Source organism: Plectropomus leopardus, chromosome 18, assembly GCF_026936395.1.
Source record: "Plectropomus leopardus strain MGB_pleo_1.0 chromosome 18, ASM2693639v1, whole genome shotgun sequence".
NCBI classification, from domain to species: domain Eukaryota; kingdom Metazoa; phylum Chordata; class Actinopteri; order Perciformes; family Serranidae; genus Plectropomus; species Plectropomus leopardus.
In genome coordinates, this window is record NC_142193.1 from 3,241,616 (window position 1) to 3,269,298 (window position 27,683).

General features: G+C 41.0%; 1 protein-coding gene across 1 annotated transcript in view; it reads left to right on the plus strand.

Moving 5' to 3' along the window:
- The first annotated feature begins 451 nt into the window (after window positions 1-451).
- smg1 (SMG1 nonsense mediated mRNA decay associated PI3K related kinase) overlaps window positions 452-27,683 on the plus strand; it is a 64,794-nt gene continuing 37,562 nt past the window's right edge. Inside the window, exons 1-26 of the mRNA XM_042505560.2 lie at window positions 452-701; window positions 5,853-6,001; window positions 6,701-6,853; window positions 7,506-7,642; window positions 8,723-8,781; window positions 9,849-10,062; window positions 10,196-10,321; window positions 10,404-10,476; window positions 12,261-12,358; window positions 13,272-13,445; window positions 15,441-15,662; window positions 16,204-16,305; window positions 16,738-17,028; window positions 17,271-17,401; window positions 19,175-19,333; window positions 20,916-21,034; window positions 21,156-21,243; window positions 21,345-21,446; window positions 22,431-22,571; window positions 22,745-22,971; window positions 23,607-23,806; window positions 23,958-24,119; window positions 25,654-25,808; window positions 25,980-26,113; window positions 26,980-27,291; window positions 27,518-27,656. Of these exons, the coding sequence (XP_042361494.1) occupies window positions 625-701; window positions 5,853-6,001; window positions 6,701-6,853; window positions 7,506-7,642; window positions 8,723-8,781; window positions 9,849-10,062; window positions 10,196-10,321; window positions 10,404-10,476; window positions 12,261-12,358; window positions 13,272-13,445; window positions 15,441-15,662; window positions 16,204-16,305; window positions 16,738-17,028; window positions 17,271-17,401; window positions 19,175-19,333; window positions 20,916-21,034; window positions 21,156-21,243; window positions 21,345-21,446; window positions 22,431-22,571; window positions 22,745-22,971; window positions 23,607-23,806; window positions 23,958-24,119; window positions 25,654-25,808; window positions 25,980-26,113; window positions 26,980-27,291; window positions 27,518-27,656 (3,944 nt within the window). The 5' untranslated portion in view covers window positions 452-624. The remainder of the gene's footprint in view (window positions 702-5,852; window positions 6,002-6,700; window positions 6,854-7,505; window positions 7,643-8,722; window positions 8,782-9,848; window positions 10,063-10,195; window positions 10,322-10,403; window positions 10,477-12,260; window positions 12,359-13,271; window positions 13,446-15,440; window positions 15,663-16,203; window positions 16,306-16,737; window positions 17,029-17,270; window positions 17,402-19,174; window positions 19,334-20,915; window positions 21,035-21,155; window positions 21,244-21,344; window positions 21,447-22,430; window positions 22,572-22,744; window positions 22,972-23,606; window positions 23,807-23,957; window positions 24,120-25,653; window positions 25,809-25,979; window positions 26,114-26,979; window positions 27,292-27,517; window positions 27,657-27,683) is intronic.

Consider the following 27,683-nt stretch of genomic DNA (forward strand, 5'->3'; position numbering starts at 1 on the left):
GGTGTTTCTAGGATGTTGGGACATTTTGAGAATTTTGGGCTGTTTTTAGGATTTTAGGATATTCAGAGGGATTTAGGATGTTTTTAGAATTAAGGGAACTTTCTAGGATTTTAATACATTGCTAGGATTGTAGAATGTTTTTAGGATTTTAGAATAGAACATATGATCTCAGCTAGGACCTCTGCTGGGGGTGTGGGGGGTCCTCCGATGGCGCTTTTATTTTCAATAACCATGGTCTTTTTTTGATGCTATGTTACGCACTCTGGGACCTTATGTATACTAAAAGTACACAAACATTTCCTAGTGTGAATGACTTTACTTCTATTTTGAATTGAAAATGACTGGGGGGTCACCCGGTACCCTAAAGGGGAGCAAGATTTGGCCTTAAATTGAGTGTCGCTGCTATGGGAGTTAACTCCAGAAGATGGCAGTGATGCGACGTCAAGGAATGCCAACTGCCGTAAAACTTCACCGAAGAAGAAGAAGAAACACTACCAGAAGCTAACCACAACGACGAGTTGCTAACCGATTTTGTAAGACTTGACAAAAGATAATAGTGAAAAGTAACCCCGAGGAGCGACACGGTTACCGCGGCCAGCGGGTCATGCAGCTCGCTAAAAGGTAATGAGCCGTAAAGCCTCGGGGTCTCGGCTCAGCGGCGCCCACAAACTGCAGCCACACTGGAATGACTGGCAGCCCAGGTTGGTGCTCTGCTCCCGAGGAAGCTGCTTAAAATAAAGCGGTGACTCTGTGGGCCTGTGCTGTGTTGATGTATCAAATGATGACCACATAGGAGGGAAATGTTTTGTGTCTCTTGACTTTAACACAAAACGTTCTCAGTTGTGGAAATGTCGTCTAAATCGTAATCTTGCCCTAGCTTGTCACGCGCGCACTAAGCAGAAACGCTGTTGAGCGTTGAGCCCGGCGCTAACGTTAGCTCGTTTTGTTTAGACTGCATTGATTAGCTAACGTTAAACGTTGCTGCTACTGTTAATTGACAGCAAGCGATACCAGTTAGCAAAAACAATAATGACGCCCCACGAGCCGCTGTGATGAACCCAGTGAGTGGTTTTGGATTAATCAGAAGGTGATATAAATTCTTAATAAGCTGTATTAGTTTAGCTAGTTAGCATTACCACGATACTGTTTCGCTAGCCAGTTAACGTTAGCCGAGAAAGACGCCACCCTATTGTAACGCTATCAACTTTCCAGAAAACTTCCGGATAGAAAACATAAAAATATCTGGTATTATTGCTCTTCGAACTTTTTTTAACTGCTGATAAATGACTGAAGCAGTCAACACAGGTGGTATTGAAGTATGAGACTCTCGAGTTAGCATCACATGTGTTCACGTCCCTCACGACATTTGCAACATCAAGTGTAACGTTAACCGTTAAAGCATTCCTTTTTTAGTGGGGTACCAACTGCAAAAGGGCCCCAGTCTCTATTTCACTGCCCCAAATGGCCCCAGGTTCAGTTTGTGACAAGAGTTTGTAAAATTTTAGTGAATTGCAATTTTTTTTTTTGTAAAATGTACCACTGATTGCAATATTGAGTGTCATGGTCCTGCATCTGTAGCAAACCTGGACACCCTGTCTTGACCCTGAAGCTCTGGGACAACAATACCTTTTTGTCTTTAGTGCTGACTGTATGCTGACTGCGCAAATATTCCTACACAGATCTGAATATGACCAAATTTGCCTATATTATTACAAACAAATTTGGGGACGCAGGGTGGGGCAGCTTGAGACAGGCATCATAGCTCATTTTTGTGTGAGCCCCTTGGGTTCTACTGGGTTCATGCAACCCTGGACATCGGCTGGGTACCATTTGTAAATCATTTTCAACAAGGCCCTAAACATACACAATAGTGTAGTTGTAGTTGATGAGGTGGATGTATTACTATGAATATTGATAGACTACAGGAGGAGGAAGTGGTTATGCTCATATAATCATATTCCAAACATTTTCCACGTTTTTGGCCGAAAGGTGGGTATACTGTAAACAGCCAGAAAGAGAGGGGGGATACCCTGTGTACCTGCGTATAACTTCCCCTTATACCACTGTTTCCAGGGTCACAGTTGAACACTAGGGGTGCAATGATACATCCAATATATTGATGCACCAATTTATATTCCTGTGATCATACATGCACAAATTAAAATCCAACCAGCCTTTGCAGCCCTACTCACTCCTCCAGTCAACATGTCCTTGGGCAAGATATTGAACCCCAAATTGCTCCCGTTGCTGCATATAAATGGATACCAAGTAGCAGGTGGCACCATCTGCGGTAGCCTCAGCCATCAGAGTGTGAGTGTGTGCGAATGGGTGAATGTGACAAATAGTATGAAAGCGCTTTGAGTGGTCAGAAGACTAGAAAAGTGCTATATAAGTGCAGTCCACTTACATTTACCATTTACTACATTGATAGGTTAACGGCAAATTGTCCTTCTAGCGTTGAAGGAGCCTGGGGTCCCAGACACATTGCTCTGCTTTAAGTTTCACTCCTTCTTTAACAGGGAATGTTGGTAGGCAGTTTGCAGCTGTTAGAAGAAGTATTAAAAACATTTTTCTTTTGTAAAACTACGAGAGGGATTATTAGCACAATGTATTACATTTACCTAAAACTGGTCAAAGTTGACCTCTTAATTCTTATTCAGTGCTGGACAGTTTATTATTTCATATTTTATTTCATATTTTCATTGCTTAATTTTGTGTGTAAAGTGTGAATGTTTCTGTCTTGTACATGTAGTGCTACAGTTTTTACAAGGGTACAGTTGTTGACATATGTGGGAAACATTTTGAATGTGCATAAAGTTTTTTCATTGCACTCCTAAAGTTATTTATGCGCTCCTAGTTTTTTTTGACCGAGAAGCACATGTGCTCCTTGGGGAAAAAAAAGTCAGTGTCAAGCCTTGCACACATTATATAAACTAAATGTTTGTGTAGGTCAGTGTATCATGCTTTTCCATTGTTTTATCTTCACTACCGCTACATAGAAATAGGCATTTTCCTTTTGTCTATTTTGGCAAAAAAAAGTTAATAAAAAGTTACTAAATCCATTTTTAGTCATTGAATGGTATCATATTGTGTTGCTCTAAATGAGCCCATATCTTTCCTGCTGCTGAATTTACCACTGGAGAGCGAGCCAGCCTTTCTGTCAGCTGGCCTGTGTGTGATTGCGTATGTTGTCTTGTTGGTGCATCCCTGCGATGTCATGGACAGGCAGGAGAACAGGTAAACAGCAGACAGCAGCAGGAATGGAGGTCTTTGAAAACTTTTCAGTGGTTTCTTCTCATTACTTATTTCTTACTTGTCCAGCAAGTCTCTCTTTCAAACTTGGTGCAGATGTATTTGAATCTGTGTTTTAGCGCTGCTTAGGAGGAAATGGACAGTAATTAGTGACAGCACATCATTGCATCTCGCATTAAAAAGCTGAGTGTTTGTGGGGTTTTTTGTGCAGTGGGAATGGGGCTATAGAAAAAGCAGTTAGGGGTTTATTTAATCTTAAATGTATAAGCTTCAACTGGACCTGAACTGGCGTAAGTGTTCTGTGCATGCTCCATAGTCCCTGCAAGGGGCTTTGACGCGGAAGTTGAACAGCACAATTTCATAGAAGGAAGCGGAGAAAAATAACAGAAAAAGAAGAAGGGACGATAACAAAACTAGATGAAGGTATCAACATGACGAGTGCTAGAGCAAGAATCATGCATTTCATTTTTTACAATTTGACATGCGACTCATTTGGTGCTTGCTAACTTGTGTGGTGTGTGACATAATAGATCAACTGGAAGAAGGTCCAGTAGCAACTGGCTGAAAGGGGGCATATCTCTACCTACCGTTGCAGAGTCGGACATACCTCTGACAATATAGCGACTAGTCCAATTAAATGGCCTAATAGATATAAATATAACCGCAGCTCCACTTAACTGTGCGTGTAAACGCACTGAATGAAATAGCCTGCAGTTAGATGACAGCAGAAGAATATTAAATTTGTTAACCAAGTATTCATCAGACATCCTGTCAACTTTTTACATTTTTGACCGGCTACTTGGTGGGCACAGGCCTTACGCTAAGGCCACATGTATTGCGTTTATGTTCAGTACCATCAACACTTGATTAGACACAAAGGGTTAAAGATATAAGACAGGAATTGTGGGCCGCTGTTTGTGAATAGGATTGCCAGGGAAAATGAAAGTGAAAGCCGAGCCCAGTTTTGTCTGCATGGTGTTTTGCCTTGCTTTGTTTGCTTTTTTCAGCGCTGTGACAGCTATTTCCATAGCTTCCTCTTGGATGTATATTGCTTGCAGTTGGCACCTGGTTACTACCTTTTTTATCATGTTCTGGCTTCACCTGCACCTTGTGCCCAGCCATGTCCCGAACATAGCAAAATAAGATGAGAATAAAAAAAAAACAAAACAGGCAGAGGTCAGCGTCACATACACTGCCGCATAAACCATATGTTTAACTGATGTTAGAAAAAGCAATTATTAAGAATAATAATTGCTAGTCTGACTGAAACTGGACTTAAATTCCTCCTCCCTCTGTGTTTACAGATAGGAACTGCTTGTCACGTATGAGTGGCTAAGTTGTGCTGCAAAACAGGTCAGCCATTTAAAAAAAAAAAAAGTAAGCACTGAGGAGGGACTTGTGTTTTTAATTTTAGCTTGGGTAAGGGACATAAAACTTGAAAGGTAGCATTTTATATTCATTCACTGTCTATAACCCCTTATCCTCTCAAGGGTTGATATAATGGCTTCAAATCCCTGTCGTTAAGGGCTGTCTTACAGCAAGGTAAAGCCATGAAAATATTCTAAAGGGCTCTACTTAAACTGATGTTGATTGTTTTTTTCTAGGTGGTTTAAAACTAATCAGTGAAGGCAGAGTTTGCTTAGCACTGTTTGATTATATGCATGTGACAAGGCAGTTTTATACCCCGTTATTTAGTTATTATAAATAAACAGTTATGACTGTGATGCAGTCTACATCACAGACTGTATAAATGATAGAGGTTTATTGTAACCAGCTGAAAAGGGGACATATGTCCACCTGCCGTGGTGGAGTCGGACATACTTCCGTCAATAAATCCATTCTGGTGCTTTTATACTTGGACAAGGACAGTAGACCAGTCAAATGATCTAACTGAACTATGACCATAGTTCTACTAAACTGTGCATGGAAATGTACTGACTGTGGTTTGTTTTACTCCCCTTCACTGTTATTGCACACATGAACTAATCAGAGACACCTGCCTTGTTCATGGACTCACTGTGATGCACGGCTGCTGCTCACATAGTGTGCCACTACAGAATGGATCCAGGGGAAACACTTGAATGGATAATTGATAAAGCAGTGTTTTTTGGTCAGGCAGGGGTTCCTGTTGACCTGGTGGCCCACCAGGTCTGTACAAGCGTAGGGGAAACACTGTCCTGATAAACCGAAACCTAAAAATCAATTTCACTTGATTATTGTCGTGAAGGCAAGAGATTGTAGCCTTCCTGCAAACTGTTGCAGTTACGTTTTTGAAATCAATACGAGCATAATCCAACGCGTTTATTTGCTTGGTCAGACGTTGAGACCTCTCAGTTTAACTGCCTTTGTCATATAACTATGCAGTGGACTAACTATTGAATTGATTTTGAGTCATGGATGATTTTGAGTTAAATCACGAAGAATCAAAAGTGAACACTGAATTGCAAGATCTCAAAGATTCTCACCCCTTTTGGTTGTAGAGTGAAATATTCTAATTGGTAAAATTCTGACTTAAAAGCTAAATGCAATGTGAAACGGTGCAGTCGCTTCAGTTTTATGATTTGTCTTTTTTTTCATTACGTGTCTATCCATGTCTTCAGAGTTGACAGTGTGTCATCCAGCCAGGACGAAGTGAAGTCCAGAGAGCTCAGTTCAGCAGCGTTGTACGACGTGTTGCCCCCCAGCTGCCCTGACCAGCCCGCCGTGCCCAGCGATGCCTACGCTGCTGCAGATACACACCAGGAAGAGGGTGAGGCCTCTAAGCTCAATTTCTTACTACTCAATTTCTTGGTTTGTTCTGATATCAGGATCAAAAGTAAAAGTACAGTGTAGCTGCAGGTCTCAAAGCCACTACAAAAACCGCACACACATTTTGTCTGTAAAAAAACAGCCTTTTCTGCTCATAATGAGCTTTTATCGCACAGCTGATAGCATAGTAGTTAGCTCACTAACTTTTACCTTACCTTCTTACCCCCACTTTTACCTGTGAATCCACTTGTAAAGTCTCATTTTCATGATTTATTAGATAGGCTGACAAAGTCATACAGCTCATCTGGTGTATGAAGTGTGCTTGTGTGGTGATCATTCATAAAATCCAAAGTAACATGGTGGCTCATTCCAATGTGTTTCCTTGTTTAATAAAATAAGAGATGATGATAACCCCTGTGCTGCAGCTTCTCGGTTAATCTGATGGTATTCATTTCAGACTTTAGCCTTGTTAGGAGTGCTGGATAAATGCTAGTATGATTACTGTCATGCTTTAGTGAGTCAGTCCCACCTGTTACAAACTGTATTTTTTTTTGCAACTCTAATTAAAGTTTCAAAGATGAATAAAAAAAAAAAAAAAAAATCGTTGTTTGCTTTGTGCAGTCAGACATTGTTGTGTCTGTCCTAGCTTTCTGTGTGATAAATTGGTGTGATCCAATCCATCCAATTTTTTGTCCCTTAGATGGATACGAAGCTGGACAAGGTGTCTGTGATACTACATTTGGTTGGAAGTCGGTGGGGCAAGAGTTGAGGCCCAATGACGTGACAACGGATTTGACTCCTTTTCAGCATGGAAACCGTGCTTTAGCTTCAAAGGACATGAGGAAATCGCAGGGTAAGCTCTCTGACAAAAGTCTTATGGAGGACTGAAACTGACAAAACCAAAAATCAATAAATGATTAATAAAAAGATGAAAATGCCAAAAATGACAATATTTATTTAGTTTTCCATTTTATTTATCAATTAATTCATTTTCATATTTAGTTGCTTATTTATTTATTTATTATTATTTTCCACTTTGCATAGAAATTGCCCTATTTATTTAATTACCTATCTTATTTTCCATTTTACATATTTATTTATTCATTTTTAAATGTATTTATTTATTCATTTCATTTCATTTATTTTTGCATTTATTTATGTATTATTTTCCCTATTTTCCTCCCCCTCCATTTATCTCTTCAAAGATATTTGCCTGTCTTTTTCCTTTTCCACCAACATTTCCAAATGCCCAGTTGTGCAAATGAGGGGGGCTGGCCTGTGTGCAATGGGGTTGTCAATTTTTCACCTATTGGTTGATCAACATCAGGGTGCATGGATCAGCTTTTGTCAATTTCAGTCCTCCATAATGTCTAGCATTCTAAGATATATGTTCATGATGTCAAGGCATATGTGATGCTCAGCACTAATGAGCAGACTGAAGCTGCACATGGCAGCATGTGATGGTACAGAGAATAAGTAACTGACAGGCCGTGTTCTTGTTGCAGACAGAGGGATGGCTCACTCAGAGGAGTCTCGGCTGGCCAACCTCCTGCGCCGAGTCTCCAGGGAGGATGATCGCGACCGCAGGCTGGCCACCCTCAAACAGCTGAAGGAATTCATCAGCCATGGCGAGAGCAAAGTGGTCAGTCACATTGTGTCAAGATTATCTTCCCATTTCCCCAAAAACCAATTCATTATAAAAATCAGACCTAGTAAATACTGTTAAAAATCTCCTGGGATCTACATTTGAGATATTTTTCAGTGTTCGGGTGTCAGCTGTGACTGACCTGCTGCCTCAGACTGTGTTGAATACACTGGAGTCAGACTCGACTCCAGTCTTGAGACTAGAGACTCAAGTTTTCCACAAATTTGTAATGAAAGCCCGCTTACTGTGTTTTACCTCCCCCCAAATCATCTGAGAGCAAAGACAGAGCCTGGACACAACAACTAGTTACCTCTCCATTTGATTAAAAAAACAAGAAAAAAGATTGATTACAATGCAAAAAATACATTTTTGTATAAGGGATTAAGATATATATGACTGATCATCAGTCAAACCATCGACCTTGTAATAAAAAATCTCTTACTCACTGCGGTCCAACATAACAGTTTTAGAGAAAAAGCTGGTGGTAGATGCCTATGCAGTTAGCAATAATGGCTGATCCAGGCAGCTTCTTTCTATGTTAACCTTTGGTCAGACTCACAGACAAGTGTTTGGAGTTATTCTCGTAAAATTCCAATATATTTGAAACTGTGTATTTGAACTGTAGGAGGCCTGCAGAGCTTGTCCTGATGTACATTGTTTTGCATGAGTTCTCGTGAATCTATCGGTGAGGGTGGGTGCAAAGGTAGTATATTATAGCCACATTATAGGAAAAGTGCCAGGATGAAATATATCAGAATTTTTCTTTTAAATAGAGATAATTTCTTTGCACACACACCCCTTTCTCACACTCCCGTGAGGGGAGTTCCTTGACGGCCAAACAGTGTTCTTTCACACTCACTCACTTTCTTGTTACTCATTTTCTGGTGTAATTTTCACATTTTACTGATTCTCGCTCATTTTGGGTCATTTCTTTTTTCCTTTCTCATTTTCTTCTTCCCATCTTTGTTAAAGAAAATTTGCTCAGGTATTAAAGGGTTAAATGAAAAGTGTTGAAATAGAATGAAAATGTTGACTAACACATTCCTGTCTTGTTATTCTGTATTTTCTGTGACATAGACCCTGGTCAAACAGCTGGACACCATCCTCAGCACACTGAATGACATTTTGAACGAGAGGTAAGAGAAGGGGGCGTGCTTTAGGTTGATTGGGTCAGGGCTGCTGCATTACAGACGTACTGTAGAAAGAGGTCAGAATAGGTTGTTGTATGTTTTTAGGTTTTGATAATGCAAAACTTGCAAACTTGTTCTGAGGAAGTGTGTCTGTCTGAAACATTTGCATGAAAAAATGATTTCAGCAAAGTGCTGTCCGGTTGCACATGGATGTAGATATCCAATGAATAAAAGAGGTTAATTCTCAGTCAAAACAGACATGCATCTGTCTAAGCCATGACAAGATGGTCTGCAGACTGTGCTCAGTTAGTGCAGTCCTTACTATATGCACCACCTCTGTCTCAAAAGCACCATGACTTCTGCTGTGTTCACATGGAATCTGGCAGATGGCAAACCGGATGTCATTTGAGTGAACGACAGCAGGTCGGTAAATTAGGCGAGGCCGGCAGAGAAAACCAGCAACAGCAGACGGCATTGTTGTCCAAAGTTAATTTTTTAAATTTTTTTTGGCATACTCCTGAACTGAATTTTGAAGGAGAAAACATGGCCAATCTGGACGAAAAGCTAATAATTTTGGTGCAGCAGCACCCAGAATTGTATGATCAAAAAATTAAATCCTACTTTAATGTTACAAGACAAGTGCACAAATGGCAGAATAATGAATGAATAAATGACTTTTGGAGGGAATTTAACGATCATTGTAAGTTTGCAATACAATATGAAGAGAACGTTTCCTTTCATGGCCATGTAAATTACTTCAGTAGTGACATGAAATAATAGACATGAAATCATTTTACTTAAAACATTTAGTCAATTTTTTTGAAAAATCACCATAGCAACATATTGCCATGCGTATTGTATTTTGCCATCCTGCCATTCCGTCAGATTTTTTCCTTTTTTTCCGTGCCGTCCCTGAGGTGTTGCTGGTCTGCCATCTGCCAGATTTCATGTGAACGCAGCATTTTAACCTTCACTGCAGCCCCTGTTTTATCAACAATGATTGCTCTGCTCGTCCCACATGTCCTGCAGTCTCTAACATGTAGTCTCCTCCCCCGTGTTGTTGACGTGTGTAGCAGTAAGCTGCTGTGGGAGTTGCGTCAGGACGCTGCAGCCTGTCTGGGTCTCCTCTGCACAGTGCTCAGCTACGAGGCTGAGCGCATCTTCAAGTGGCTCTTCCTCAAGTTCACCTCGAGCAGTCGGGACGAGGTGAAGCTGTTGTACCTGGTGGCAACACAGCGCGCTTTGGAGGCTGCAGGAGAGAGGAAGGCCTTCTCTCACGTCATGCAGGTAATCGCACATGGAGGCTCCAGTTAATTTCCGTACAGCTCCGGGCTGGGCTTTGTTCCTAAAATACTCTGTGGCCAGATTCATAAAGATGGAGCATGATGATTTCATGAACTGAGTGTTTTGTGTGTTTCAGCTGGTGATGAGCAATCTGCAGTCCATCCTGGAGAACGTGGACACACCAGAGCTACTCTGTCAGAGCGTAAAGTGTATTCTTCAGGTGGCTCGCTGCTACCCGCATGTCTTCAGCACTAACTTTCGGGTAAGTGTTGAGCTGTGATTCGTGTTGTTGCTCATGTAAGTGGCACACAGGGTCAATTTAGGGGTTTGCTGTTCTTCCACAGGACACAGTGGACATCTTGGTGGGATGGCACATTGATCACACACAGAAGCAGTCACTCACTCAGCAGGTTTCAGGTCAGTTGGATTTCTTGTTGGTTCAGGTTGAAAACTTTTTGGCACTGTATTCTGGTAATTAAGTTGGATTGATATGTCTGTCTACCTCATACTATGCTTCTTTTCCGCCTTGAAATTTGGTCTATTTTTGTGCCGCCTGCCTGTGGCTTAACTAACCCTTTGGGCTCGCTGTAATATTACACACACACTCGTATTGCCCTGTGCATAAAATGTGCTTTTCAAAATCAGGCTTTAGAAAATATTATACAACACATACATCAATATGATTTTCATTAAGTTCATTTTTCAACCAACATTAGTCCTAATCATAAATTTCAAATATTAAGTAATTTTCAGAATGTTAACCTTTTAAATGCCAGGTTCTTGTCATGATGCCACCCTGTTTTTAGATGAAAAAAAATATTTTCAATATACTACATGCTCGATTTTTTTATGATGATCACAGTGTTGTATATGTCATTGATTTGCAGCAACATTGGTTGTGACAATGCACCTAGTGGAAATAGCATGTATTTTCTCCATATATAGTAAAAATGTCAAATTCCAAGGCAAAAGACCAGAATGACACCCAGAAATAATAGAATGCATGTTTTTATGCTTTGATGGCTGTGGGATCAAAAATTGCAATTGAATGAGTTTCAGTGGCGCATTTTTTTCTTAACAGTATGAATGTAACAGTTTATGAATTTATTGAGTTGATTTAACAATTGCATTTAACAGCCTGTCTACAGAGGAGGCGTTTCAGCCATTTTTTATGCCTCTTCACCGGCTGTTCCCATGGATGGAAGCATTATATGTTTTTGGGTTGTCTGTCCATCCCAGTCTTGTGAACGTTACATCTCAAGAACACCTTGGGAGAATTTCTTCAGATTTGGCACAAATGTCCACTTGGACTCGACAATGACCTGTTTCAATTTTGTTGATCATAGGTCAGAGGTCAACACCACTGATCCTGGTATGCCTCATTCTTGTGAACACCTTAAAGAGATTTTTTTTGGGGGGGCATAAATGTCCACTTTGAGTCAAGGACAACCTGATAAGATATTGGTGGTCAAAGGTCAAGGTCATTGTGGCATTACATCCATCCCATTCTCCTGAACGTGATATCTCAAGAACACCCTGAGGGACTTTCCTCAAATTTGGCACAAACATCCACTTGGACTCAAGAATTAACTGATTAGAATTTAGTGGACAGAGGTCACTATAATCTCACAAATCATCTTTTCAGGCCGTTGCATTCACATACATGCTAATTATGACCCAAAAGTCTAATATAATAATAAAGTGACAAAATGTTATATCATATCAAGGTCAAAGGTAACTTTACTTTGAAGTCATAATGTTTTGTAAAAATGCTTTTCTGGGCATCACTCAACATCATATCTCAGGAACAGAAGGGGAGATATGTGGTCATATCAAGAATTGGTGACTAATTTTGGGTGTCCACCATGAATCTGTGCTGATTGTATAGATCTTGTCTGCCTGGAGGGAGGATGTGTGTGACCTGAAGCATGTTTTTCCAATGCGATTCAGTTTTTTTTCTTTTTATTGACACACACACACACACACACACACACACATTCATTTAGTAATATAGTGTTGGGTTGTAAGTGCTACCAAAATGTTGGTGACCAACATAGGTGGACTGTGTCTGAACATAACCTGCTGCTGCTCTGCTGTCATGTTGAAAGCATAATACGCTGCCTGTGTGGATGAGGTGTGAAAGTGTAATTGAAGTCAGGCACCTAACCGTCTGCCTCTCTGTTCTCTCTGTCTGTGTTCAGTCTGGTTGCAGAGTCTGGAGCAGTTCTGGGTGGCAGACCTGACCTTCTCCACCACCCTGCTGGGACAGTTCTTGGAGGACATGGAGGCATATGCAGAGGTGAAGTTGGTCCAGAGTCTTATGCCGTGTTTACAGTAAACGCTATACATTTTTTTGTGTCGCGTTACTCATGTGTATACGTCCACGGGGGTATTATCGGGAGCATTTTGCAACTCGCAAAAAACACAGCTGTTAGTTGTGCTTGTGTTGGCAAGAAGAGGCAGGTAACGGCTAACTTGGTAAGCTGTGAAATACAACAGAAAGCCGGATCTAAACACACAGTGTATTTTCAGAGCTGACCATGTAACTTTCTAGCTTTGCTCACTGATCTCTGAGCCCTTCATGTCCTTATTTGTTCAGTACAGTACTGATGCTGAGTGTAGCTCAGTGTGTCCACAGAAAGCGACACGGTTTGTCCTTTAGGAGAATCTCAACTAGATCCTAACACAGATATACTTTCGCAACACAGCGTCACACCAAAGTCTTGCTCAAGTTAAGAAATTTCAATTTGCACGATGGATGTGAAGACATGATTGATGTGTACCGTGTCAAACGCGTCCATTGCACCGCTTGGCATGAATACGTGTCTTTGCATTGACTTTGTATGTAAAGTCGCAGTGCGAATCCCTCACATCTCATTTGGTGTGAACACACCTTTAAACCGAGCCACAGCGAGCCGCGCTTAAATGCAAGTTAAGTCATCAAGTATCATAAAGTCAAGTTTTGGAAATTTTAATGATTTTACAGGCTAGGACAACAAATTATATATAGTGGGACAAAATTATAAATTAAATATCAATATTTTCAATATTTGAACTGAGACAAAGCCAATAAACATTTTTGTTATTGTCACTCAAAATACTGTAATACTAAACAAGAAATCTTGTTTAAATGATATTCAAGAATAAATATAGTCCCATAGAAGTGGTGAGGGACTTTGTCAAAGACTTGACTGAGTGTGTTGTCTGTTTAGGATCTGAACCATGTGATGTCAGGTGAGGTGCTGGATGAAGACATCCCCCCTCCCTCAGTGTCACTGCCCAAGCTGGCAGCTCTACTGAGGGTTTTCAGCACGGTGGTCCGCAGCATCGGAGAGCGATTCAGCCCCTTCAGAGGACCACCAATCACCGAGGCCTATGTCACCGATGTAAGAACCACACCTAACACACCCTACTGTTGTAAGAGAAGCACTGAACAGTAGTCAACTCCTTGGGGACGTGATGTTTATTTAAGATGAAATATAGATCCCTTTCTAATATGTCGACAGTGTTAGATACAAAAGTGTTCTTTGTTGCGTGTAAGAGTCACTTTGAAGTTCAACTGAAGCTAATATGGGGCTTCAGCAGTCTGTGTCAGACAAATAAAGAGGTGATCTTCAAACTTAGAGCCTTGTTTAGCCCTAAATACATTCTTTGTGTTACAGTACCCCCTCTGCAGCTCTGCATGAAAACTGTTTCAGGAGACACAAAGAGGCAATTTAGTACTCAGAAGACTGGAAGATAAACATGAATGTTCTTTTTAGATAGATATAATATTGACCGATATGTGAGAAAATTATTGTTTTGGTTCCCATAATGGAGTTTTAGCTAATTATCACATTTTAGAATAGCTGCAAACTAGGGATGCCAATGCAAACCATAATGGTGAAGGCACTCAAGTAAACATTGGTGTTGTATTACAGGGTGGCAAGGGGTCCTTAAGAAGTCTTCAGATGTCTTAAAAGCACATTTACTTTAAAAAGACCTTAAAAAGTACATCACACAAGACATCTTTAATTCAGATTGGATGGGTCTTACACCTGGAACATGCTTTATGGGTTAGCAGTGTGTGATGGTAACCTCTCCAAACTGCAGCGTGTTGCACGCTTGCGGTGTCCACACTCACATTGTGTTTGCTGTGATGCATCTGCACGGCTGCCTGCTGCTATGAGTTCTGTATTTCAACATTTATAAGCACATATTCCGCTCATTTATGAAGTTGTGCAGCTCTTGCATTGTCAATAATAAGGCCCTGCAAATATTTCACAATAAAATACCTTGTGTCAACAACTGATGGGATTCTGTGGCAGAGATGTTGTCAGAAGACTTTTATTTTGAAATGGAAGCAGGAGAGTTTGAGTAGAACAGATATACAGTATATTTGTATATCCTTATGTCTGTGACTGATAAAGACATTGAAACTGTAGTACAAGGCGTTCTCGAGTCAGTATAATTACCAAAACAGCATTTTCACTGTCTGTTTCTGCTGACCACAGCACACAGAAAAAATCAGCAAGCCTCTGTTTCTCTAGATGTGCCACAGCTGCGACGCGCCTGACCAGCGCTGCTTATGCAGGCAGTTCGGTTGCTCTATGAACAGGTTCCACGACTCTCACGCATGCAGTGTGTTCCAGGCGTTAAATGTTATTTAGTCTGTATTTAGTCAGTTATTTAGTTAGTGCTACTGGAAACATAATTTCATCAGGAAGAAAACACTGTTTGACAGGGGAACAGAATTCAACACAAGACCAATGTTTGAGTAATGCCCTTTTTTTTTGCATTTAGATCATACAATGAGTCTGCACCGTTAAACTGAGGCCTTGGTAGCCAGCATGCTCGTTACTTTATTTTTTCTTCGTTCTTTGTTCAGAGTATTACCAGTGTCATTTTACCTTACTTGTCATTTCGAACTGACATCAATGTGTTTACTTGGTGTGTATTTCCATTGCGAATTATATCTTTAATTCGATTTAAAGTGGTCTCAACAATACTTCCATTTAATTTGTCTAAACCTTTCTCACATTTTTGGATATGTAAGATTAATATTGGGTATTCTATGTACTATCTGTACTCCCAAGCAACAGACCTATAGCAAATATTGTTAGGTTATGGAAATGTCTTTCAAAACCTTTTTTTTAAAAACATTTTTTGCATGAATACATTTGTTTCTTTCTGCTGCAACCAAATGTAGAAAGCACGATTACGTGAGAGGCACGATAAGAGGCCAGGATCAGTTAAAATCTCCCTTACTGCTACTTCAGTGGTAGAAATATATAAAATATATCAAATGAAGTTAAGAACATTCCATCAGTGACTGTAAATGCCATACCAGTTGTATTATGGTATCAGGATTATTTCTCCTTTCTGTTGTGTGTTTTCTTCAGGTTCTGAACCGGGTTCTGGCCTGTGTGACCACGGCAAAGCAGGTTCAGTTCTCTGAGGCGGTGCTCACAGCAGGGAATGAGTGTGTCGGTGTGTTGCTGGCCAGCGTGGAGCCCTGTGGTCAGCTGATGGAGGCCGTCCTCGCCTACGGCCTGGACCAGCTCGACTGCTGCCGGGCTTGCGGTCCAGACTACAACCTGGCAGTGCTCAGCCTCGTTACTCTGGTAACAGCCACTTTAAGATTTCGATCACGCCTGTAGTTAGTTTTATGTCGATCTCAGCCACAGTGTTCGTCTCTGTCATTTGGTGGTCCAGACAAATCTGGTTATTTTTGTTTCGCTGTGCAAGATGGACCAATTGTTATGGACCTTACTTTACAATTTTCAGCCTTGTTTTTTTAATTTCATTTTTATTTTGTTATGTTTATTCTCTGAGGAAAGTTTGTTCTGGGGCCATTTACATTTTTGGCTTGAGTATTATTTTTCTTTTTACTAAACAATTGCACAGCTTTGTTAGATGAGAGATAAGGTTGACAAGTGTATGCCTGAAGCTTCAGTCATGTTTGTGTGAATGCACCTAGTATGAATATTAATTTCTAAGAAGAAGATATCTCTGTCAAGCAGAACTCTCAGGCCTGGGAATTCCTGCTGCCATACAGTTTCAAGAGAGCCTTTCCACACAGAGAGAACAGTTGAGCTTTACTTCTCTGTTAGACCTTTTTCTGTTACATTTCCTCAGTCATTTTGACTATGCTTGTGGTTTTAGATTGTGGACCAGATCAACACGAAGCTGCCTGCGTCCTTTGTTGAAAAATTGTTGGCACCCGACTCCCAGCTGCTGAAGCTTCGCTTTCATCGAGAGAAAGAGGTATGCGAGCGTGTGTTGCTTAATCGAAAAGCTCATTTTCCTACATGTAAAGGCCCAGACACACCAAACTGGAATCAGAGAACACACCAAAGCAACAGCCAAAATAGCAGGTGGCTGTTATCTGTAATTATCATTCAAAAAGGGAAATCAGAAGACCGTCTGAATTTTTAAAAATATAAAGGAAAGACTTTTCCTTTTTTAGTAAGGCTGTTCTTGTCTGAACGTGGCCTGAGATAAACATTTTTCTTTGGAGCTTGTGCACAGGGACACTGTCATGTGGTAAAGAGAGGGATAATTGAAAACTGGCTTTTGGTCAGGGTGAAGGCTGCTCTATTTGTGGTTGACGATAGTTTTGATCAAATGAAATGAAACAATATAATGTTCTCAAACGTTTGCTAACCTCTCTTTGTGTGTGTGTGTGTGGACTCACAGGTGATGTCAGCTGTTCATGGTGTGTACCAGGCGCTGCTCAGCCTGAAAAACATTCCAACACTAGAGGCAGCTTATAAGATGGTCCTGGGTGAAATGGCATGTGCCTTGTCCAGCCTGATGGCAACCCTGGAGCCCAGTGGCAGGGCCCCAACACCCGGCAGCCCCTGCCCCAGCATCCAGCACCCTGCTTTTGCCTCCCTCACTCTCCCCCAGGAGAAGGCTCAGTTCATCCTCATTTTCAACCTGAGCACCCTCACCACCATCGGCAACACCAAGAACTCTCTCATCGGGGTGAGCCTCTGCGTTTTTTTCCCTGTTCTAGTGATCACTAAATAGTACTAAACTGTAAAAAAAAAAAAAAAAAAAAAAATGCCACAGTCAGAGTGAAGGTATCCCTTTCCTACATAATATTCTTTAACACAAAGGTGCTCGGTCACAAATTTGTCCTGATAAAAAGCTTTAGCAGCATAAATTGATAATCTGCTCTTTTATGTTGTCATATGTTCATTTTGAAATTTGTTTCATCTGTTTAGATGTGGGCGTTGTCTCCGACGGTTTTCGCTCTGCTCAGTCAAAACCTGATGCTGGTCCACTCTGAGTTAGCAGTCTACTATCCTGCTATCCAGTATGCTGTCCTCTACACCCTGTACTCCCACTGCACAAGGTAATACATGCACACCTGTACTGTGAGCAGCAGCTCTGCTGTCCACCACAACATTCTGACTCTTACTCACCTATTAGACCAAGTGGCCTCACTTTGTTTCATATGTGTATTTGCAGAAGAAGCTGCTAGATTAATACATTTACTCAAAGTCCTCACATCCTTTTTTGCATTGTTACAGACAGAATTTCAATTTAGGATTTTTTTTATAGCGATTAATCCTAGAATTTAAATAGTGAATCATATTCATTGCATTTTAATCACATTTTAATCAACTTTTTTCAGACTCAGTCAATCAATCAGACTTTATTTGTATAGCACTTCTCATACAAATGAACTGTAACACAAAGCGCTTTATACAATAAAACCAAAATCTAAAGAGCAATCCAAAACACACACATACATACATACATATGCACGCACACACTCACACTCACACACACGTGCGCGTGCACACACACGCACGCACGCACGCACGCACGCACGCACGCACGCACGCGCACACACACACGCACATGCACACACAAGCATCTCAATAAATACACACAAGTGCAGAATTGTGCTTAAAACCGCGGCCTGAGGAAACGCTACCATAAGTGAGGAAACACCAGAGGCAGGATAAAACCAACAGACAAAAGATGAAAAAGTAAATAAATAAGGAAGCAGATAAAGAGATTAATAAATCACATGATAGTAGCATTACAAATAAATAAATAAATACATAAGTAGATGAGTAATCAGGCAAAATATGCAAGCTGTAAATAAGAGGTAAATTAAAGGATAAAAACAGAAAGTAAAGCGAATAAATACGTTAAAATTATAAAATGATAAAGAAAGTAGTAAAACTGTCCCCCAGACTGTAATATATATATAAATAAAGGTCAATTAAAAGCCAACCTAAAACAACTGATCTTGTGTTTACTTAATTTTTTCTGCATTACAAAGTGGTTAATATTGACATGGTGATGCAATTCTGACCAGACTGTCTAAATGTCAGCAAAAACCTGCATGGGATGGGCATAAAATAGGCAGTTCTATACAGAAACACAGGAACTATTTTCATTCAGATATCTGAACCCTGAAAGATGGCCATGCGTTTTTTTTAATTGCCAAACTTTAGCCTTTCTCTGAGCATTATTTTGCCCCCTTACTTGAGAATCCAGCATGATGTGGTTGGTATTCCTCAGGTCTGCTTGTTTCATATAATACCAGTATCATCGTTTGTAGCTGACTCAGCCCGGTGCCGCCTCTTAAAGAGATTAGGGTGATTAAGGTATTAATGCAGGCAGCCCTAAGGTTATATGGATTTTCCCATCCCTCTACACAGATTTACAGCATTGAGGTGCCTTCTGTTTTTCAAGTTAAAATAAATGCAGACCAAAGAAAAACAAACCACATGTATTGTTTTTCTGACTGTGGCATCACAAGCTCTGTGTGCCAGCTGAAGTACAGAAGCTAGATGCCCCGATCATAATTTTACTTATTATATACTTAATATATATACATACTATACATACTTAATTTAATCTTTGACTTTTCTCAGGTTATTTCATGTTTTTGTTTTAAATATTCATGTTTTTTTTGTTCTAATTTCAGGGAATTTTCATGAAACTTTATACAAATTTCTTGCTAAGTTTTTGTCCATTTCTGCTAGGTTAGTTTTAAGGAAATCAAGCCAATTTGCCCAGGTTTTGAAGGGTTAAGTAAATGCTCTGAACCACAGTCACCTGTTGAAGCTGTTCCTAACCAGCCTTGGCGTCTCCTCTGTTTGTCCAGACACGATCACTTCATCTCATCCAGCCTGTCATCTTCTCCCTCCCTGTTTGATGGCGCCGTCATCAGCACCGTGACCACGGCAACAAAGAAACATTTCAGCACGCTGCTAAGCCTACTGGGAGGTCTGCTGGTGAAGGAGCACCTATACCCCGAGGCCAGGTGCTACATCATGCTAATTTAACAAATTCAACCTGATCTCAACACTGAACTATATTTGAACAGGACACATATTTAAGAGTTACATCATCTTTACTAACATAGCTTCATTAGCGCACAACAACGAAATAGACATGAACAAATGATCCACATGGAGAGCTGTTCTTTTAATTGACCTCTCTCGCACATGCACACCTGGCACCATTAACACACCTTTTGTTTTTTTTTTTGCACACCTGTTATACGATTTTAAGACAATGATATACTAGTTGCTTTACATAGTTTGTTTAAATGCATTTGTGCAAAAAAAGCTCAAAAATCCATGTTCGTGAGCTTGAAAAAGTATTTAAAACATCAAGGTAACTGGTAATTGGCATGGAAGTTGAGTGAAAGACATAGTAAAGGAATGTTTGACACACAAGCACATTTTTAGATGTTTTAAATAGTAAAGTATAACCCAGCCTGGACCATATTTTCTCAAGTTTTTGTGATTACATTTTTTTAAATTGGTCCAGTATTGAGTGAGACTGCTGCAGATAGCAGCTACGAAAGAGGCTCAAATATTACTGCTGCATGCAATCGAGCACCGTCAGTTTACATCCACTAAAAATTAGCTTTTGCCACTAACAGGCTCCGATTGTTATTCTAAGTGTCTGTCAACATTTTTGAAAAAGAACACCTACAGAGATAGATATCTTTGTTAAAAAAGTAAGACCCTTTTTGTTTAACCAGAAACAGCCCCAAAATTCCCGTCGTTGAACACACCGGCCTTCTTGTAAATAAAAAGGAATTTAAGTGTGTATAGAGTCAGCATAATTTCACATCTGACTGGGCAAACTAAGTTTATTCCAGCACAAACAAGTGTGTTTGTGGTGTTTGTTGAAATAGAAAAGAGATGAACCAAGATTTTCCTGTGAGTTTTATTTTGCCTCTATCGACTTTGAAGTGTGTTTTACAATGATAAAATATTTATTTATTTAAATGAAGTCTGGTGGGTTTGACAATTGCAATTTTGGGGCTGTTCCTGGTTTAACAAAAAAAATAGACCTTAGTAGGGATCCTTTCATTAATTTGGTCAGACACCTTTACAACAATCTGCCTGTCAGTGACAAAAACAAGCACTTTTAGTGGACATAAATTAATGATGTTCAGTTATCCGCAGCGTGTTTCACTGGCTTGCTTAGTATGTAATTTCAAAAACTGTCGTTCCCGTAAGTCACTTAGACAGAAAAACATGGGAAAACAGGGTCCAGGTTGGTAAACATTGAGGTTACCCTTTAATTTGAGCCAAAAAGACAGTCAGTGTGCTAACAAGCCCCATAGAAGCAACTGTTTATGTGACTAGTAGCTATGTAACGATGCAAAGTGAACCCATATTTCAACAAATGCTTTTATTTGGAAAGCTCATTATCAAAAATCCTAATTTGCCTCAGAAGGCTTTACAGCCATCCCTCTGTTCTTGGACTCTCACAGCTGATAAGGACCCCCCCAAAAAAAACAAACAAAAAAACCCCCCAAAAAAAACAAACAAACACCCAAACATTCCTGGATGCGTTTTTGTGATGCGTTTGTGTTGGTTTGACAGGAGGCTGCTGCTGACCTGGGCTCAGGAGGTTTCTGTGCTGATGAAGAAGTCCGACACCTACAGTCCTCTCTTCTCCCTCCCCTCCTTCAACAAGTTCTGCAGGGGCCTGCTGGCTAACGGTGAGCCCAGTCTGTCCAGTGCTTCCAGCAAGGCCTTTGTAACCTTCTGCTTCCACAGGCTGACAGGCTGTGTTATTATCATCTGTTATTAAGTGTTTTCCCTCCATGTCTCTCTGGACAGGTCTGAATGAAGATCAGAGTATCTGCCTTCAGACATGCCACAGTCTGCAGGTCCTGTCTTCATCTCTATCCACTGAGCTGCTGCAGAGGTGAACATCATGCACACACACTAACACACTGCTCTCAGGCACTGTTTAAAATGTGATCTGTAAAGCAGACTGCTCTCTTACCGCTTTGTTCTGTCCATTAGGTGTGTGGATGTGTCCAGAGTCCAGCTGGTCCACTCAGCAGTGAGGGTGAGGCAGGCCTATGGCAAGCTGCTCAGGACAATCCCCCTTGATGTGGCTCTGAGGTAAGATTTATAATATGTCTTGAGGGTATCTATAGTAAAATGGATCTCTTCTCTACATGCAGCAACAAATCTGTTTGACATATTGTATGCAGGGTTCCCGCTGATCCCTAAAAAGTCTTCAAAGACATTAAATTGATTTATCAAAAAAGGCTTTCATTAGCATAAACTGTCTTAAATCAGTTTTTCAAAGGTCTAAAAAAAATGCCAGAAGGATATTATTCATCTTTTTTCTGATGTTATATTGTAAAATCTCAAAATAATTGGTAATGCCTATTTTTGAATACTTACTTACTGAATGCCTCTTACATTGACATCATGCAGATCAGAATAGAAGAATTCTTTTTTTTTTTTTTTTTTTAACGTTTTAAGTAGATGAACTGACTTTTTAAATTGACCAAACGGGTCATTCTTAATGTTACAATAACCATTGGTATAAAATTTTTATTAAAAACATCTTAAAAGTCTTAAAGCTACCTTGCCTCGCATTCACGGACCTGCAAAAAACGTCTGATATTCGAGTGACACCACAGAAAATCTGCATGTATGCGTGTATGAAATAAATGAAGAAAAATTCACTCCTTTGGGAACACTCCTGTTGCATCAGCTGGAATACCATAAGAAAGAACTAAAAAAGTATGCCAATATATGCTGTAAGTAAACCATAAAAACAAGACAGTTATAAGACCAGCTAAGATAGACCCTGACTTTGGCATGTAGAAGATGATTTACTAAAGGCCTGCAGCAGTGTGGTGAGTTAAGAGGATTGAGGACTCAGCTGTCAATGACGATATCAAACAGACAATTAAAAAGGTTTTTCAATTGTGTATCACCACAAAATAATAGTACTCACAAAATAATAAGCTGATTGGTCCAGTAGTTTGCAAAAATTAGATCTAGATAGATACACACACTCACATGCACAGACAGACCTTGTGACTTATTAATCGTGTGTGTGTGTGTGTGTGTGATTATGTTTATCCACAGTAACCACAGTCACCCTGAGATGAGGGAGATCTCACTGGCCATCCGCCACCACATGAGCCGAGCACCGAGCAGCACCTTCCACCCCCAGGATTTCAGCGACCTCATCAGCTTCATCTTGTATGGAATCCTGCACCGCGGAGGGTATGTGTCACAGACTGCCACATGCACTCTCTCCTCACTGGGAATAATTAAAAAACAGTACTGGCAAAAAACAACTTTTATGGCTACTCAGCCTGTAACATCATACTGTTTGCCAAATTGTAACGCTATAAGTAATGTTATTCATGCTGGAATCCATATTTCTCCATCCACAGCAAGGATCCCTGGCTTGAGCGTCTGTACTACAGCTGCCAGCGGCTGGAGAAACGGGACGGCCGAGGAGGGGCAGACGGCAGCAGGCCAGGTGTGGTTCCACGGGTGCTGCTGAAAACGGAGGCGGTGCTGTGGCAGTGGGCGGTGTGGGAGGCCGCACAGTTCACTGTCTTGTCCAAACTCCGAACACCGCTGGGCCGAGCTCAGGACACCTTCCAGACCATTGAAGGTAACGAGATGAGATCATGTTTGTTTGAGTTTCACCTCAGACTGCTTTGGCAGGCTTTTGTAGAGGAAAGAAAGGACATAGTAGACATGGGGCATGCCTTGTGCAAAGCCCATGGTTTTCTCCTCAAGGTCCCTCTAAACCCGTCCATACACTATTGTTTCTCTTTTCCTCTCTTCTCTTTATATAATTTATTCTCCTCTTCCTCTCACCCTTTTTTTATTTTGATTTCCTATTTTTCTTTTTTTCAATAATATAAGTTTATTTGTGAAAAATATATGTGTAAACTTGTTTGAGATGCTAAACATGTATGACAACTTATACTTAGGGTATTTTTTTATTTTGTCAAACAATGTTCTCTATGCATTACTAGCAGAAACTGTATTTTCACTCCAATGCCATTTTTAGTTGTATGTTAACTTTGAAAAAACAAAATAATAAAAAAAATGAAAAAAAGGCTAATTTATTAACTTAAAAAAACTTTGTTATTCTGAAAATGTTCGATAGACAGTAGAGAGGTGACTGAAAACAAAGAAAAAGAGATGGGGAAACACTGTTGGACATGAACCAACATGTTGCTGCCCCCAGTGCACTGCAGCCTTCTGGTATTCTTATTCTTGTGTGTCCCTGTGTGTCAGGTATGATTCGGAGCCTGGCTGCCCACAGTCTGAACCCAGAGCAGGATGTTGGAGCGTGGGCCGGTGCTGGAGGCGACGGGGATGGCCACCACTCCAATCAGCTCCGTCTCGCTCTGCTGCTTCAGTATGTGGAGAACCTGGAGAAGCTTATGTACAACGCCTATGAGGGCTGCGCCAATGCTCTCACTGCCCCGCCAAAGGTGTGCAGTCTCACACCCCACCCTGGTTAAAGATATAAGTGTTTAAAATTATTATTAAAATGGGCATCAGACTGGCAACCACTTACCTTAAATAATCATTAGCCTGTTTATCAATAATGTGATGAATCCTCCCTCCTCCTCTGTGTCTCAGGGTATCAGGACGTTTTTCTACACCAACCGTCAGACGTGCCAGGACTGGCTGACAAGGATCCGCCTGGCGCTGATGAGAGTCGGTCTTCTGTCCGGCCAACCAGCAGTAACCATTCGCCACGGCTTTGACCTGCTCACAGAGATAAAGAACAGCAGCACACAGGTCAGTATAAATATACTGTTACATGTTGGGCTGCCCCCAGAGACCACTCAGTCAACTCAAAGAGTGTCAAGTTGAGCAGTTGTTTTTGTGTTTTTTTGCTGGTCAGTGTGCTATGCAGTGTACTCCTGGGAATGTTTTGGTCCCCAGATTTGTTGCTGAGTGAGTGCTCCTGACTTTCACACTACTCTTTGGTACAGTCATCTGTGAACAAAATGCAGCGGCACAGAGGAAGAGAGACTGTGCGCCGTAGGACTCCAAACTAGGGGGTTGACAGATATTGTTTTTTTTCAGGGCCGATACCAATTATTAGTAGTTAATGAGACTGATAACCAATATTCAGAACCGATATGCATTTACATTAAAAATATACTTTTTGTCAATATTTATAATTTGAAATACAACAAACTCCAACACAAAGCTTTGTATATATGCCTTTAGTAAATGTTTAATCAAAATCGTTCAATATCAAATACAGCAAGTTTTTTTTTTTTTTTTAAATAAAGTCTAGTGGAAATTCAAATAAAAATAATAATTCACCAGACCAATAATCTGTCGACCCCAATTCCAAACCAGCATTATCTTGTCTCCTCTGCTTAGAATTGAATGTACAACTCAGAGCAGCTTAAAATGATGCTGTCTCTGGCTTTTGTTTGCACATTTCTGATCTGTCATTAGTGCAAGTAGCTTCTTTACTATATTATGTGACTCCAGCTGTCACAGTGAATGTTCCACTGAACCCGTTCAAACTTTAAGATTTTGTATTAGGACTGTCAGCATTAACGCATTAATTTTAGTGTACAGCGCCAGATTGGGATTTAGGAACTCAGCCAGAGTCAGAGGGCTGAAACAGACTGAGCTGTACCACGCAAACTATGCTTTGCTCCATGGCTGTCGCCATGGAGATGGAAAACACTTGACAGGTGGGATCAAAGAAGGTTTTAATCAAAACCTGATGTGCCACGCCCACACAGTCTGCAGAAATGCTGTTATTCTCAAAATAGTTGGAAACACTTATTTTTACTCACATTTTTGTAGATACTTCATGAGACACTCAACTTTGATATAATATGTGAATTCTTACCATTTCAAGCCATGTTTACAGACAGAGGCTGTAAGCGGGTGAATTTTGAAGTGAGAGTCATGATACTGGTATCATATGAAACTAAAAGGCCTATGGAATCAGTGGCATCCATCAAGAATAAACTGATTAGAATCTGGTTGGGGAAGGATAAAGGTTAAGGTCATTGTGACCTCATACAACATGTTTTATCCATAACTTAAGAACCACCTGTGTGTAAAGCATCCATGTTTTCACAGACAGGGATGTTAACTGTGAGTTTAGCTTGACTGTGCGAAGGCATATAACAGTGTGGTAGAAATTTCAAGTTTATTTGTCAGAATGTGACATAGTAACATATACCTATCAGTAGGATTGCGTAAAATCTAACCGGTTTAAGCTGGTTCACTAGACCTGACCAGCAAACTGGATATCTACCCAGCTCTAATGAAAAGCATGTTTTGATGCGCTCCTCAGGGTCCAGAGCTGGAGGTTCCTCTGACGTTGCTGGTGGAGGCTCTGTGTGAGCTGCGCTGTCCTGAGGCCATCCAGGGCCTGGCAGCCTGGAGCCTCCTCACCACAGGGAGGAGTCTGGGCTGGCTGTCGTCAGTCGCCCTGCAGGCTGAGGGACGGTAAGCAACGCCGCCACCTTACCCAGACATTCTCACTGCTCAGCCAGACACTCAAACGAAACCATCTATAGCCATGTGTCTGTAGTTCATTTGTGGTTGCCCTCTACTAAGTAGCAAGTGTGTGTGTGTGTGTGTGTGTGTGTGTGTGTGTGTGTGTGTGTGTGTGTGTAGGTTTGAGAAGGCAGCTCTGGAGTATCAGGATCAGCTGTCTGCGGTCACAGGGATGGACTGCAGCATCAAAAGCTCTGAGTGTTGTCTGCTCAAACTCTCCAGCAACACGAGCAGCCCCAAACACACCAGCAACGGTAAGCAGCTGATATCCACCTTTAATGCAGTCCAGCTGCAGTATAACAACAGGTTTCTCAGGTCATTAGGTTCACCACCACTAGTCATTATATTGTATCAACATATCAGCTCAAAGTCTGGACTCTGGTCTGGATCTGGACCAGATCTGGACCGTACGGCAAGTCAATCCAGACCCAGCCCACACTTTGTATAAGGAATGCAATAATACAATGTAATGAAGTGTAAAATTCTTTTTTTGGGGGGAAAAAAGTTTTATACTCATCTATAAATTGTTAGTTTTGTAGATTATAGTCTATTTGGAGATTGTTACAGCGCTCCTGGCACAAGATTAAGCCTTAAACATGATTGTTTTCCTGTCTGACATCATCACATTTAAGTCATCATGTGTCATAGTTCAAGGGTCAGCAAACAGGAGTCCATTCAAAACTCAGTTGGAGTTGTGTGGACGAGTGGATGAGTGGAAATGTTAGATGCCACTATGACAAAAAGCACAGCCATTTCAAAAAGCAATATATTCAGAATATAGAGGTGAGGACAACAAAACTCAGACAGGTAAAATCTTCCAATGAATCAACAAACAAGTTGATTGTGAAATCAGTGACAGCAGAGAGAGCTACTTAAGCCAGTGGCCTGGCTGCTGAGCAAAAACTTGTTACCTTATCACCAATCATTCTGGACCTGTGACCTTGAATACAAATCAGATTTGGACCTTTGTTTATTAAGTTTGAGAACCCTTGGCTCAGTGTGTCTTTATTGGTTTGACATGGCAAGAAAGTATTCTTTATGAATCGTTTTTGATAGTTTTGTAGCTTTAACATAGGTCTGCTGCTTAGAGTGTTTTTTTGGGGCTGTTTCCTCTGAAAAGGTGACAACAGGAAGACGGTGCTGCTGAAGTCCAGCGAGTGCTCTCCTGAGGTGATTAACTTCCTGGCCAACAGAGCGTGTCAGTGTTACGTGGCGCTCTGTGATTGGGCCTCTGTGAAGGAGTGGCAGGCCACTGTCCACTCCCTCAAACAGAACTCCACCAACCCAGTCAGCATCAACCTGAGGACAGATTTCAACTACATCCAGGCCCTGAGCCGCTTCGAGGACGGAGACCTGGCAGAGTGTGGGACTCAGCTAGAGCTGCTGCCAGGAGAGGACTGCAGCTCACTGTCCAGCAGCAAGGACAAGCTGGGTGAGTATGGGACAGGAACCTGTTAAAACGCTAAATAAAGCAGTTTTATGGTAAGAATCAGTATCTTCCTGACATTCTGTGGTTGAAAGCAAGGTTTGGGGGGCACTGAAATCAGAAATCTAGTTAAAAGAAAAAGAAATGACCGGGATCTGAAAAGTGACAGTAAGGTGTCTTGAAACAGTAAGAAAGTTGCTGGCTGGCCTGAAACACGTTGTGTGTTTGTCAGATCTGAAGAGGCTCCTGCCGTCCATGAGCCCAGATCCAACCGAGCTGCAGAGAGCCATCGAGGTGCAGCTCCTCCGCAGTGCCGTTAGCGCCATGACCAAAGCAGTTCAACAGGAGCAGAGGACCACAGCCAATCCAGAGTGAGTATTCACACGGAGACTCGCTCA